We start from the raw sequence: 14,828 nt of genomic DNA, 5'->3' as shown, positions 1-14,828 counted from the left end.
TTGGCACAGTCATAAAGGGCAAATTTATTCCCCCTAATTATTGTTCCACATGGATGGAAGCCAATGAGACTTAGAAAAACAGTCAAATGATTAATTAGACCTGGATTGTGTAGTTGTGTTGGGGACACAGTCCAGACCCTTTTTTTTTCTTCTTCTTTTCAGAGAGCACATCTGCTCAGCCCGGACCAGACCCAGTCCTGGACTTCTGAAGGACTGTTTTTTTTTTAAACTTATTCTTGGATTTGATTCCAGGCTTGTCATGATGCAAGTGAGCATCATATTATTTAATTAGGAAAAGTGTAAAAGATACCGATCCACTATTGGTGACATCACCTGGACAACGGTATTTAAGCCAATCAGCAGCCATCTTGAAAATGCTAATAGTGAAAATTATTGTTTAAAGGTTTAGTTCGCCTTAAATTCTAATTCACTCATTTTCTACTCAGCCTCATGTAAACTAAGCGCTATTTTCTGAGTAATTAGTTAATTTTTAGAGTTATAGACAAAAAAGTATATTCATTTTAATGTAGGTATTAGCGCTCTGTTGTCTTCATCTTTGTCCAAAAAGTGCTTGTCTGTAAGGACCCTCTTGTATTGAAGCGTTAACATAAGTAAATGTTCATAAATAAGGATATTTTAAGCTTGTTTGTAGTGATGTTCTGATGAAGCTTCATGAAGCAGTGTCATTATTTTCAGAGTCCACTAGATGGCGGTATCTGTACCATTTTCCTTTGTTTTAAACAACTGGTCTAATCTCATTATTTTTAAGTTGATGGCGCCACCTACTGACCTCTAAACAACATGACACTGCTTCATGAAGCTTCATCAGAACATCACTAGTTGTTTGTAGCTTAAAGGCTAACATCCTACATAGACCAGGAAGTATCACGCGTATTTGTAAATTCCGTGAGCGCACTCTACTGTTGAAGCTCTCGCTACTAAAAACAAGCCTCTCTTTTTTTTACCACGCTGAAAGGTTTTTAAAAGTCATTTTTTTGTGTGGGTGTGTATGTGACTTCTGGTCTGACCGCAGCCAGCCTCAAGTGAACACTTGATGAACTGCACTACCTCTTTAGCTTCATTAGGTGTTTTTTTTTTAAATACGTTGTCCCTAAATTTTAGGGTGTATTTTCCATTTGTATTTTATATGGACCATCAAGGGGGTTTACTGTGTGTGAAGTGTATTTGTTCTCGTGACCTCAAATGGCAGTTTTTTTTAAATAATAATATTCATAAATCAATGTACAGTTATCAGTATCAGTCAAACTTTGTAATTGTCTAGTTATGTATGTTTGTTTGACTATCATGTTTCTAGGACTTGTTTTAGGGGGCAACAGCAAATGAAGTCAGAGAAGATAAATCAGATGTGAAGATAAAATAATTCAAGTTGGAAGATACGAATCAATCTATATTTAAAAATACAAAAAGCATTGTTGTTACAGAAATTAAAGTGAGTGGACTATAAATGTGCTTCCTTATGGTCCAAATCTAGGGGTAAAAGGTGGTAAAAACTCCAAATTTACAGTATATAGAAGTCATACTAGTGCGAGGAGAACAAGGAAGTTGTGGAATATTAATGTGTATACCTAATGTCTACCTTAAATTTGACTTCTGAGTAATGTTGATGATTTTAAGGAGAAGACTCAAGTAATCTAGAAGAATCAAGTTTCACTCGTAGGAAGCTAGATTTATCATTCAAGGTGACCCAGGCCACCGCAGGACCATTAGCCCCTGCTTAGTCCACATTGTAGGCCTGCTGATGCTGCCAGTGGTTTCTGCCCCATGTGTCACAAATCCATGTCCGCTACTAAGATTGAGATATGATCCGGTATCGTCTACTCTTTATTTTGAATTGAGCTCCAATTTGAAGGCTTTTAATGGAACGCTGGACATCAATAGCCGTGCGCTCTCATAGCAAGCGAGGGTCTTACATTGCACGTGTGTTCATCTATTATTTATGTGCATCAGTTTTCCATCAGAACATAATCAAGATTATTATTGACCTCTTTCTTTTGCAAGGCTATTGAATCTACACGTTAAAGACAAGGCTGTTTTCAGCCTCTTTGTTCCGACTCTAGACTTTACAATACACTATGGAGGGTTAGAAGGCCAGACCGCTGTCGAGCTATTCCTGTCAGATTCTGATTGTGGGGTTACTTTTTTTTCAGTGTTCATTTTCCTCCGGTAGAGTTCAGCCTACAGACATGTGATAGACGTTTCAAAACTTTATATTTTCAAGCAGTGGGAAATTCTGGAAAGTGCTGGAAATGAATTATTTAACATCTCAAGCCAAAAACAATATAAACCCAAAACTCGAAAAATATATGCATCTATTCTAGGCAAATATAATATCTTAGATATATAAAAAAACAACTATTTAACTTGAGAAGTAACTCTTAAAAGAGCAACTAATGTTTTGAATTAAGTGTCTCTAAAATAGATCTTGTACCTCTATTGTATCATCAGTATGCGTCTGTTTGTACAAAACTCTCTTTTTATTGAAATATTTACATTAGAAGGCCCCGCCAACAGAACCGATTTGTTTTCTGGAGATTCAATCGATCGGTCAAGCATCCAATAATAGTCATAATGGACTCTACGGAGAACTATATAAAGTAATAACATTAAAACTTGGTCATGATGAGGGACTTACTGCATCTTAGAAAGGAAGACTTCAACATTTGAAACATGCGAGTGAGTCAGGAGAGTTGGGTTTTCAAATTAGTTTTCCTTTAATATGAAATATATGGAAAATATGTATTCCACTCTGGATGAGTTCTGAAAAGGGAGGATGGAGAAAATCAGCTCATCACTTGCAATTAAAAGACATGAAGAAGAGGCATATTGCAAACTTGACTTGGAAACATGGAATCCTTCCAATTAAGGAATGGCATTCTGCCAGTATCATTGAAGTTTCCTCATGTAAGTTTCCAGTTGGTTCCATGATGCTATTGCTAAAAAAATAAATTCATATATATCAATGGATATTTGTGCAATTCTTTGAATCATATAATTAATAGTGAACTTTTCAACATTGGTCAGACACCTTTATTATCACTGTGCACTCATTAGCTGTGTTTACAGGCACCAATCTGATCCGAATAAAAATGTTTCATTAAAACACTTTTGGAATGTTAAAATGTTATTCATCCCTCTCTGATGAATATAATATCCTTTGGTATCATGTTAACACATCAGATTGACAATAAAAATGTACATGGATAATGATAAAATTAAAATTAAGATACATTTTGATAAATTATGTTTTGTTTCCATTTGATGCAATGCAGTTAATGCTGAAAAATGATCAGGTAAACAGCATCTGGTTGGTGTCTTCACACAGTTGAGTGCTCAGAATAGTCATGTAACAGCTGTACTAAATCAGGTTAACACACTTAAATAATGACTAGATCTTTATCCTATTCTTCTTTGAAAAATCCCAAAGTTTTATATAGTTCAGGTGCGTTATAAACTGTGTTTTGTCTGCCATTACTCTCATAATACGTGAAATTAGAAGCATCAAATGACAGAGTTATCTCAAGACACCTCACAGCCTATGTCTAATCCAATTGAATCACAATGAGCGACAGTGGCGATAAAAATCTCCTTATTAGGGATGCAAATTATCGATTAATTCATTATCTTATCGATGATGGATTCATTGATAAGCGGCATTTTTTCTGAGAACCTGAATTTCCCTTCTGAATAGGTTGTAACTACTGTATACGTAAAATACTATCTTATAAGTTATGATATAAATGAAAAAATGCAAATCATATTCCATAATCAAAGATTTATTCCTCTGCAACATTGGAAACATTAATAACAGCAGCATAAAAAAAAAAATTGACGATACCAATCGAATAGACAGATGTAAAAAAAACTGTCCATTTGAACAAACGTATCTCGTATGTCCATCAATGTTGTGTCAAATTGACGAAAACAGGTGAGGAGAGGCTATCAGGATTGTGAGACTCCACGCTGTCAGGAGTTCAGATGAGCTGTCACGTCAGCTGGAGAAAAAGAGCTGGAGATTAGAAAGTGTGATTTCAGAGGAATAATTTAATGCTATGACTGGCATAGATCTAGACGCACCGTCCGGAACTTTGATGTGAGACGACTTGATATGATTGGCACGACTCATTTCTCATGTGTTGGTAGGAGAAATAGCAATGTATTCAACAGGGTATTAAAACAAAGATTTACATCAGGGGGGAAACAGGTTGTATGGATACTTGTGCATACATGACTGCAGTGATGTAGTCTCCACATGTCAGCCACAGTTGGTGTGTGAGGGGGTAACAGCTCTTTGCTGGATTCAATGATTGAAAAAGAAACGGTTTAATGTTTAAACATTGATTAGTAGAGATCGCTCTGTTCTCGCTTTCTCTCCCCTGCCTGTGAAGACCACTGTTCCCTCCCCTCGCTCTAGGAATACACAACAGTGACTCATTCAATCGGAATTTAAACCCACCTTTTTAAACTTACGTTGACACTGGGAAACAGTCAAAATGTTGTCCTGTATGGACAATGGGTTGAATACCGAGTGGGGCAGTTAAGGACGGCCTCAATCTTGGCAGGAAACCCGGGATGAACCCCAGGAAGCTTATCTCATTGACATGGAATTAACACTTTTTCGTGGTATGCAACAGGAGCGTTTGATAGAATAGCATAAATACTCTCCCAAATGTCCCCATCCCCAAACCTGGAGCAAGTACTTTGAGTGATAATGGCTAAAGATTCTTAATCTTATTAAAACAGGGTCTAAGAGATTTGTCCTTCTTAGAGACAAAGAAGAAGACCCACTTTGATAGTATAGCTGAGAGGGGCAGTTGCTTGTGTGCATCAGTCAGTATCGCAGGAAGTAGCGGAACAACCAGACGACAATATAAAAAACAAACCCCTGAGCGAGGCGAAGGTGTCCTCCCGTGACCGATGAACACAGCAGGTGGAGATGGTGACACATGGCGGGCTGATGAGTGCATTGGTTCTCCGTGCGGCACTCTCCGAGACGGTTATCAATCTTGATAACCAACAGAATGGAGTTCTCCTATACACTCTGGCTGGTACATAGGTACCAACCACTCTCATAGCAACTCGCCATAGCAACTATGAGTCTAATACCGATTACAGTAGAAGTTTGCAATAGGTTCATAAGTAGCACAGAAGTGCTTTAAGCACCTTTATGAGGTGAATCAAAAACCTCTCTGCAGTAAATAGGTAAGAAAAAAGTCAAGCAACTGGTGGTGGTGATGGTGAATCCCGAGTTAAAACCCTTTTAAAACAGAGTAAATAGCTAAGCCCGGCCTTGAGGGAAAATAACCAATTCAATTAAGATAATTAAAAGGCTTGTGAAATGGCGATGAAGATATTACAGCAACCCAACAGCTCTGTGCTTGAGAAAGGATTCAGACAGACATGCAAACTCTTTCTCACTTGCAAGTACAACATGTGAATTTAAACCAGGCCTGATTTCTATTCTTTGTTTAAGTAAAAAGCGTTTCTAACATGAAACATCGGGAGCAGTCGAAACCAAAGTGCTGGGCTGTAGATAAAAACAGAAAAGAACATTGAAAAAAAACAGGTCGGAGAGGCAGAGTTACCCATGATGACCATCATGAGAAAGATGATGGTCGTTTGATGTCGGTCGCATCTTGTGTTGACGCGGCCGGAGAAGCAGCTGCTCAACAACAATCTGCGAGGCTCTCTCCGGTGTAGCAATCGTGGTGCCCTGAGCGCCTGTAACCATCTGCAACCCGATAACCACAGCTGGGACCATGACTTGGCCACATCAAACTGTTTTGCACGGAGTCAAGCGGAACCTTTCTGCATGTGGTTTGTGGGGGTTGCATAGAGACCCGTTCAACAAGTCTACAATTCATCAGTTTAATTGTACGAATTGGAGACAAACAGAGAAAAAAATTAGGAAACCAAGGTTTCGAAAAGCTGCACTGAAATTGTGTTGTGTTGAATTAAAACAACATTGAAAAACTTTATGTGGCTGACAACCCTTTAGCTTAAAGCCATGTGCACTTAACAGTCAAGAAATAACAGTACAAAAAGCGGAAAACGGATAAAAGGCAGAACTGAAAGGGCTTGGCAAAAGTACGTCACACCAAAAAATCACAGAAAAGGAGCTCTAGCACAAGAAAAATTAACGCAAGGGAACAAAAAGATCAAGAATTCCAGGAAGGCAGCCAAGTTACCAGCTTGGGAGCAAAGTAGATCTGGCACTCAGCTCTGGAACCTCGGGGTCTTTATCCAGGTGTCTCCTTTGCTTGATAAGTTCCAGGTGTGTGTCATTAGGTAAGCTGACAGGGACGAACAGGGGAGTAACACACAAACGGAAAAAACAACATAAAAGCCCAACATGACATATTGACTCTGGAGATGTGTGCGTGGGCGTCTGGATTTGATGGACGTGTGACAGTGTGTGCTTTTGAATTCTTTATTAATATTAAAACGAATGCCGGGGGGAAAACACGTTCAAGTAAGACAGACAAGCCTGAAATAAAGACATCCAAGCGTTGTCAAGTAGACAAAAGACAATCTTTATTTGTGTGTTTCTCTCCTTATTCTGTGTCTCTTAATGACTGAGATCAGCCTACACGAACATATCACGAACAGAAAAGGAGACAAACTCATACACAACGCTCAGCCCTGAAGGCATCCTACCGCTACCAACCATGGATCACGAACCAGAAGAATGGACAGAATCAGTGGGAAAGAAGAAGAGAAGACACATTTTTTTTTTAAACTTTGACAGTCTGTACCCTATCACTGCATCCAACACAGGAGTTAACAGTGATTTTTAAATGCTACAAAAATAAGATGAAGGAAGTGCTTCCCCTTGTTTGTGTGTAAACATGTGCATGCCATGTTTTTTTTATGTCTCTACCTGCATGTGCTTTTTCTACATGTATGTCTGTATGTGTGTATCTCTGTACATGTGTGTTCACAGTGCTTACTCACGTTTGAATGTTTAGTCCTTCTTTCTTCATTCTCATAGTCAACCATGTCCATAAATGCTCCACTGACTCAAAGGAAATGTCTTGTTATTAAGAGAGTGTGTGTGTGTGTGTATCGTATACATTTATGTGTTTTCGTGATGCTACCCCACACATCACACACCTGTCTCCGAGTCAAGACCCGGAGCAGTCTCCGATTCAGTGTTCAATGTGATCAGGATCCGAGGGCTTGATGTCCAGTCGTTGAATCCATGTGGGTCCGTTTATCTCCTGGCCCCCGAGGTAATCCATCAAGCGCCGGACCTCAGACAGTGTGAGGAGAAAAAGGTGAGTTTCTTCCCGTCAACGTCTGAGAATGTCTTTGAGAGAATACTTTTTTTTTCCCCCCATGAAAAAATATATCATCATTACAAACAAGATCTGAAGGTTTCACAGTGGTCATGCAACTTGAGTGTCGTCTCCGTTTCTCACCTGTTTACACCCCCCCGCCCCACCCTCCTTAAACCCCCCCGCCCCCGCCGGTCCGAGAAGTAAGTGACCACAGTCGTAGTAACACAGAGAGACAGAGAGGTGGGTGACCAGTGGTACATTCAAAACATAAGAAAGTCAAAAGTCACCCGACCAAAATTAGACAGTGGCGAAGACGCCCGGGCTGGCCAGGCCGTGATAAATGCTTTGTTTAGACACATACATGAGACAGAACACATCCCCCCACCTGAAAATATACACCTTGCTAGACATCCACCCTGACCAGACCCCTCCCACCCCCGGTAGGTTTTGTAAAACTGCAATGAGCTTCAGCGTCCTCATGACGCCATAAATTAACAACAATTACAATATCTTGACCAAATATTGTAATAAACCCTTGTCTTGTAATACGCCTTTAGATACACATCATTTACATTTGCTTAACACGCACAAATTCCTTAAGCTTTTTGCCCTTGATGTCAAAATGAATTTAAAGAACGAGTTTTGTTGAAATGTTTTCTACTTTTAATTCTTGGATAAAACCACAGTTGCAGTTTCATCCTCTGTTAGTTTCCTAAGCTACATTTAAAACACAATAAACTTATAAAATCATGGTTGTAAGTTATCCATTTTGACTAAATGATCAATTTGAGTCTTAAACATGTAGCACCATAAGTCTGCACTCAAGGCATTTGGTGAAAAAGGCTTTAACTTTAGAGGTTCTTTCACGAAATCTAATTGACGAAAAGAAAAAACATTTATTTTTCTATAAATAGCCAAAATGGGAGTTTACTGTCGTCCTGAAGGAACCATTTTCGATATTTAAATTACTGTAGGGATGAAGCCGTGTTTAAAAACAAGGCCTGTGTCTTATAATTGATACATTCATTATGCAGTTATATTTAAAATCTTGTTCGTCTGTTCATTAAGTTGTATTTATTTGTATCATTACATGTAGCAGTAATTTGTAAGAAAAGCATGAACACACATCAGGCTTTTAAAATAGTTCTCTAAGGATGGAAAACAGAATACATTATTCTTCAGAATGGAGTATAATTCAATTGCCTTTTTGAATATGAAACATAAACCAAATGAAAAGCCAACCCGGCGAGTCCATAGACTTTCAATGATGATCACTTTACTAGATTTATGCGTCCACTGCGATTAAAACTAGTTGACGTTTGTGTTAATTTGCATGAACTTCTGTACAGAAATATTACAAGTGTATATTGTTTTTTTTCAGACTAGAGGGGAAAGCATCACATCTTTTACAATTTAAAGAAAGTACTAAAGACATATTTTAAATAACATAATGTAAAACTTCTACATTTTTTGGAAGATTAATTTAATAAAAAGTGTTGGAGATCAGTCAGCGCTTTATATATTTTACATTTTTACAGACATAAACCCCTGAGATGTGTCAGATAGTTTAGCACTGTTCTTTATGTAACAACAGTACATACACAGTTTAGGAAAAATAAGGAAACTACATTTTTACCATTTGTCATGTATCAGAATTTTTCCAACCAAGGTCCGGTAGAAATATTCAATCACTATTTATTAGGGCTTAGTGGAGCCAAACTGTCTCTGCCAGGCAACTTAAGTTAAACACTTTGTTAAGGGTTTATTACAAAATAAGGACAACATGTATTGCATTTATCTAATTAAAACGTAATTGCAGTGTTTTTACATGTTGAAATGACACGCCTTTTTTTTTTAACTTGCTATTTTCCTGATATTCTACCAGCTAATAAAAGCAGGTTTTCAACATATCATAGCATTTTCCACAGAAAGATTGTTATTTTAAATAGGTGCTTTCTTGCTTTTTCTGTGTTTAACAGATTATCAACACAGATTATCCTCTAAATGTTTGCCCAGGTAATGAAACCCTCCTGTTTTTACTCTGAACATGGGAAAGAAATATCAGAAAGTAGAAAACATTAAACCCCATTTTTCTACATCCAGTACGATCACTTAGTGCATCCTGCCATGATTGGATGATAGGCACCATGACAATTGTAATCAAAGCTGTGGTTACGTCTACTCCATCAAGTCATTATGAAGTCAGAATATGAATCACGAAGATCCACTGATACAAGTGCAGAGACATTTCCCCGGTGTTCCTCGAACGCATCCCTTCCACCTGGACTCTGGCGTTCAGAGATGGAAGGCAGCTCCAGACCCACAGATCTCAGCATGGGAAGTGTATCCGTGGTTGATCAATGGGAGGGAAGGCTGGCGGTCAGGGTGGTTGTGGTCATTTAGAGGTGTAGGACAGAGACAGTGCGCTTCCCTGAGGGGTGATGGAGTTAGAGGGAGAGCCAGCCTGACCCTTGCGACCCAGTGCGCGAGCTCCAGGGCGGTGGGTTGAGGGGTCACAGCCAGCGGATTAGTCCAATACACACAGAAGTGAGGGTTCCTAACCACAACATAGGCCCTGATCTCCAACTCAGATCCCCATCGGTCAGGAAAGGCTCTGGAGAATCGTATCCGGATCCATCTGAAATGGAGAACAAAAAGTACAGAGAGATGAACAAATAGAAAAGAAAGCAAGACGAACTAAATCCATTAACTTGTCAACATAACTTCACATGTTACACAGTAAAATAAACATTCCTGAATCTACACCGTTTAATATTTTAACATGCAACATGAGCCCAAAGCTCTTTGCTAATAGTATGACTATTAATCCTTTTGTTATCTCAGGGTCAGGGTGACCCAGAGGCCCACAAAAAATGTGCTTGAGGTATCCCTTGTGTTGGCTCCGGGTCAAGATGAACAACCTTTCTGGCTTCCTTAAATATATATGCAGTGTTAGAGGTCATTCACCTTGAACCAGAGAAAACACAAATTTTTGGGTGGCCTCCGGGTCACCCTGACCCTAAGATAACAAAAGGGTTAAAACATACAGTCGTAACTATTCCATGTTGATCTTCTCTGAAGTTGGAAAGGTCTTCAAATCTTACTTCTTTCAAACAATGGATGTTACAAGTAAGAAACGTTTAAAACCTTTCACACGTGAAGTGAGGCTTTGGATTAACACTTTTGAAATAGAGACAATGGAGAGACTCCTTTATGAATTGAGATTAAAACAAAATTGTATAGAGGAAATACTGAGGGAACCGGAATGAATATAAACAGTTAGTAGAATATGTTGGCATTGTGGGTTGAGTAGCTGACTGTCTTTTTTTTTAGCGTGTGTTTGGTTCCTTTTGATTTGATTTATTTATTAATAATATTGTTATGTTTTCTGGGAAAGAAATGTTTATATATATGACTTACAAATTAAAAAAAATCATGCACTTTGAAAATAAATTAATTTCATGTGACACACTTTTATTTTTAAGATAGAAAATTCACAACATGTAATCAAAACAGTTTTAATTAATTTAATTAGCTGGATTTAAAAAGAGGATTCATAAACTTCATAAATGGAGCTCTTTGGTTGACAGAGAATGTAACAAACACTGGGCCATGAGTTTCCCTGGTTGTAGCATAAATACTTGGCATAAATGTCACTTGGGATATGATGTTATATCATTCTCTAATAAGCGTGTGTTTGTTACTGTGTCTTCGAGAAAACAGATTTAGTCGATCCTCCGTGTCATCCTGCAAACAGCTTCATTGAGATAGAAGAGTTCACCAACAGGAAATAGACTGAAAGAGAATCGGGCATTTTCCTATTTTCCTGTCTGAGTCTCGCTTGGAAAAAGCAACCATTTAACGATGTTGTTTTTAAGGACCATCTTTCTGAATCCCAATCTTTTCCTCCCACTAAGAACTTGAATCACTATTGACTGATTCTAGCTTTTGTAGCGACTCCTCAGAAACATGTTTCTGTTTTTTTCCAAGTTCTCTGTCGACACGATCAACGCCGACTGGACCACAGGATGTTCAAACTGACGGACCGGACGATTGAAAAGGCCAGTGACATTGTAGAAATGAAACTGAACTCCCTGACGTTGATGCCGGAGAGCAGGAAACTGTCCAATTTACGACCGGCTCTGGAGTTTATTTAATGCCATTCCGCTTTTGTGCATCCTCGAGTGCCACAGGAACTCATTTCTGCCTGTCAAGTCCAACAATGCCTTGCTAAAGTATGTGCAACATTCAGGCACTATTGTTCACCGGATTGAAGCATCTAGATATTTTTTTTATGGTTTGATTGCTTTTTTTTACCAATTGTTTTTTTTTATCTTGAAGTTAAAGGTAATTTTACATCAAGGAATTATTTTAATTTGGCTTTTAAATTTTCCTTGATCTCACTCATTTTAATCGGCTTAACTGTACTTGATGTTTGACGAGGAAAATCAGGATCATAATAATCCACAATCTGTCATTTGCTGTTCGAACCATGAGCTTAAAAAGCTGCTGAACAACTGTGTGTCGCCTTTAAGGAGCAAAACCAAACAACATATCATCGTCTTCTGCTTATTGGGAGTCGGGTCACACCGGCAGTTTCAACCTTTCCTGGATGGACGTGGATCAACCGGCACATTAAGAGCTCTACCTTCCAGCTTAACTATCTTTTCATCTCCACAGATCGGTGTGTCGTCAATCCACTTCTCTGTTTCTCGCTCTATTCTTTCCTCACTCATGAACAAGATCCAGATATACCTGAACTCCACCACTAGGGGCAGGACTTCATTCCAAAATCGGAGAGTTCACCCTACCCTACCTGTCTGAGAACCGTGGACTCAGATTTGGAGGTGTTGATTTACATCGCTGCCGACACAATTTGGCACAAAAGCAGTTTCCCTCAATGTGCTTACTTACACGTTATGTCTATCAAAAGTTGCAAAAACAATCTTCGATAAAAATGACTATTATTATGACTTATAAAGATGTTGGTGTTTGAGAAAAGCTATGCAACAGATAATGGACGTCAACAATTTAAAACAAGAAAAGTAATATTGAAGTAAATCAATTTGATGGGAATGTTTGATGAAGGAAGATAAACACAGAGATTATTAGGACATATCAAACCTCGGAGAATGAAAAGAGTAAACAAACAATGTAATGACAAATAATTCTGCCCGCAACCTTGACATCTTAATATTTTTACTCCTTGTATGATTGGGTGTGACACCCCTGTAATAAAATAATCCAGAATAAACTAGGTTTCACCTGTTTAAACTATCACCCCATTTTCTCATCTCAAAGTAGACAGGGAGGTTATTGTAAATCAAGCGGCATAAATATAAAATAAAAAGCATGTATATTAAATTTATTTTAAAATATGGCATATAGGTGGTTCCAAAGCAACTGGACTGGTAGAGTTTTGGGAATAACTTTCACCTCATCTAAGTGGCTTCTTGTTCGCTGGAATGCTGGGAAGCATTCACACAAATTTTATCCGATTTGAACTGTTCAAACTTTTATCAATTCAGCTTGTTTCCGAAATACGGGCTTTGTTCTAGCTTTCTTTTATCTCTTCCCCTCTTTATTTTATTCCTTATTTTCTACCCCATTCATTTTAATGGGGAACATCTTCAACTCATGTTTCAACTCCTTCCACTTTGACCTACTACTTCTACTTTTACTACTAATTCCACTTCTTCTACTTTTACTTCTAATTCTACTACTACTTTACTTTTACTAATAATTCTATTTTTACTAATAATTCCACTTATTCTACTTGAACTACTAATTCCACTTGTTCTACTATTAATACTAATTCTTCCACTACTTCCACAGCACAGCAGGGTCAGCATTCACACTGCATTTTCTTCTGGAAATGCAATCTTTCTATTTACTCTTTCATTCGCACCACTCATAGCAGCAAAACATTGGTGTAACTTTAGAACACTTAACCACTAGGCTGACAGCGTCCCCACAGGAAAGGAAGGAGAGGTTAAATATCAAAACCATGATGGAAAATCTCTGGTACGAGAATGAGAACTTAAAGGACATAGTAATACTTTAAGTAATACTTTGCTGCCATTTTGGAAAAACTTAAGAGGATCTTCCTGCAAAAAACAGATTCCTGTTCACGTCAAGCCTCTGAACACCAAAAGGCAGAAGCTGGTCCATCCCTCAGGACAAAACACTCAGGCACAAACAGAGCAATGTGGAATTTTGACAAGACTGTAGAACCTAGAAATAATCTTTTGGTAACTTCCAATACAAAGCTGAGCTCTGAGCGCTAATCTCCCAAGGAAATTCCCCAAACATTCACTCCTGGGATCATGTCATGGTCAAACCTCAGTTGACAGAAAGATGCAAAGACCCTCTCTAGGTAATAATGACCCTCATTAGAAGTACCACCTGCATGGGTTTCTACGACCAACTCCTCCCAATTTCTGAGCCTTGTCCCAAGGGAGCTACTTAATGTACTGGCTCTTCAGACCAGCTACTTTGAAACTGAAGAAGAGGAAGGTTGTGAGGTGAAACAACTTCCCAAAACTCTACTTAGACCAGTTGCCTCACTTTGGAAACCCTGGGATACTACCATGACCTGGATGAGAACCAACATGGACAAACTATATATGCTATAATCTCTAACCCCGCAATACACATAGTTTAGGACTTTGTCTCATTATACATTTTCTTGGTGGAGACATAAAGACATCGTAAAGCAAGATAATAAAAAAATAAGAAATTGTTTTGGTGGACAGAATATAATGAGCGACTTATAGATGACAAGAAAGAGCAGGAGAAAACACAGCGAGTTACAAATCACGGAGCTGTAACACAGACGGCGGATGAAGATGCAAAGAAACGTGCGGGAGAAGACGACGGCAACGGAGCTCTGCAGGGGGTTCAACCAACCTAATTACAGTTTAATCACAGAGACTCAGGAATATGGAGCAGCTGACACGCCTGCACACACACAAACACACACACACGTGCTCGGAGCTGGCAGTATTTTCAAAGCAGGGATGGATGTTGCAATGTCAGACAGATTGCTTTAACAGCTCGCATTGAAAAAAAAAAAAAATCTCACGGAAGCGATGACAACATAAGGGAATGCGTTGTTGCAGTAATTACGGAGGAGGAGAATATTCCTCTTCCCTTTAGCTAGAAGTGGGATGATCTGAGACTGGAAATCGGTAAAGGTTTACTTTTCGTGCTCTCGAGAAGTTCTTCAAAGCCTTGTCAGACTGAAGTCAAGACAAAATGAAAATGATCAATTGCATTTAAGTTTTGAAAGGAGCAGTGACAAATGGCTTCAAAAAAAATACAATAAAAATAGAACATTTAATTAGTTCTGCGAGACAGACCATTCTTCTTCAGTGGTACTCTGACTTTAGAGCCATTAAACACTGGGAAAGATAAAAATAATACTCTTTATACTCTTTCATTTAAACTTAATATTACACAATCAAAACAACATTTTTGTTGTCTTTTTTTATGAACACAAACGGTCAAGTAATGTTTAATCAGTTTGAA

General features: G+C 38.4%; 1 protein-coding gene across 1 annotated transcript in view; it reads right to left on the bottom strand.

The window, feature by feature from the left end:
* Window positions 1-7,499: 7,499 nt before the first annotated feature.
* The window catches only part of efna2a (ephrin-A2a), a 110,990-nt gene continuing 103,661 nt past the window's right edge, over window positions 7,500-14,828 (bottom strand). Inside the window, exon 4 of the mRNA XM_087780021.1 lies at window positions 7,500-9,936. Within this exon, the coding sequence (XP_087636147.1) occupies window positions 9,812-9,936 (125 nt within the window). The 3' untranslated portion in view covers window positions 7,500-9,811. The remainder of the gene's footprint in view (window positions 9,937-14,828) is intronic.

The sequence above is a fragment of the Callionymus lyra genome, chromosome 18 (assembly GCF_982586985.1).
Source record: "Callionymus lyra chromosome 18, fCalLyr1.hap1.1, whole genome shotgun sequence".
Lineage (NCBI taxonomy): Eukaryota > Metazoa > Chordata > Actinopteri > Syngnathiformes > Callionymidae > Callionymus > Callionymus lyra.
The sequence above is the reverse complement of the archived record's forward strand: the minus strand, read 5'-3'. Positions and strand labels throughout refer to the sequence as shown.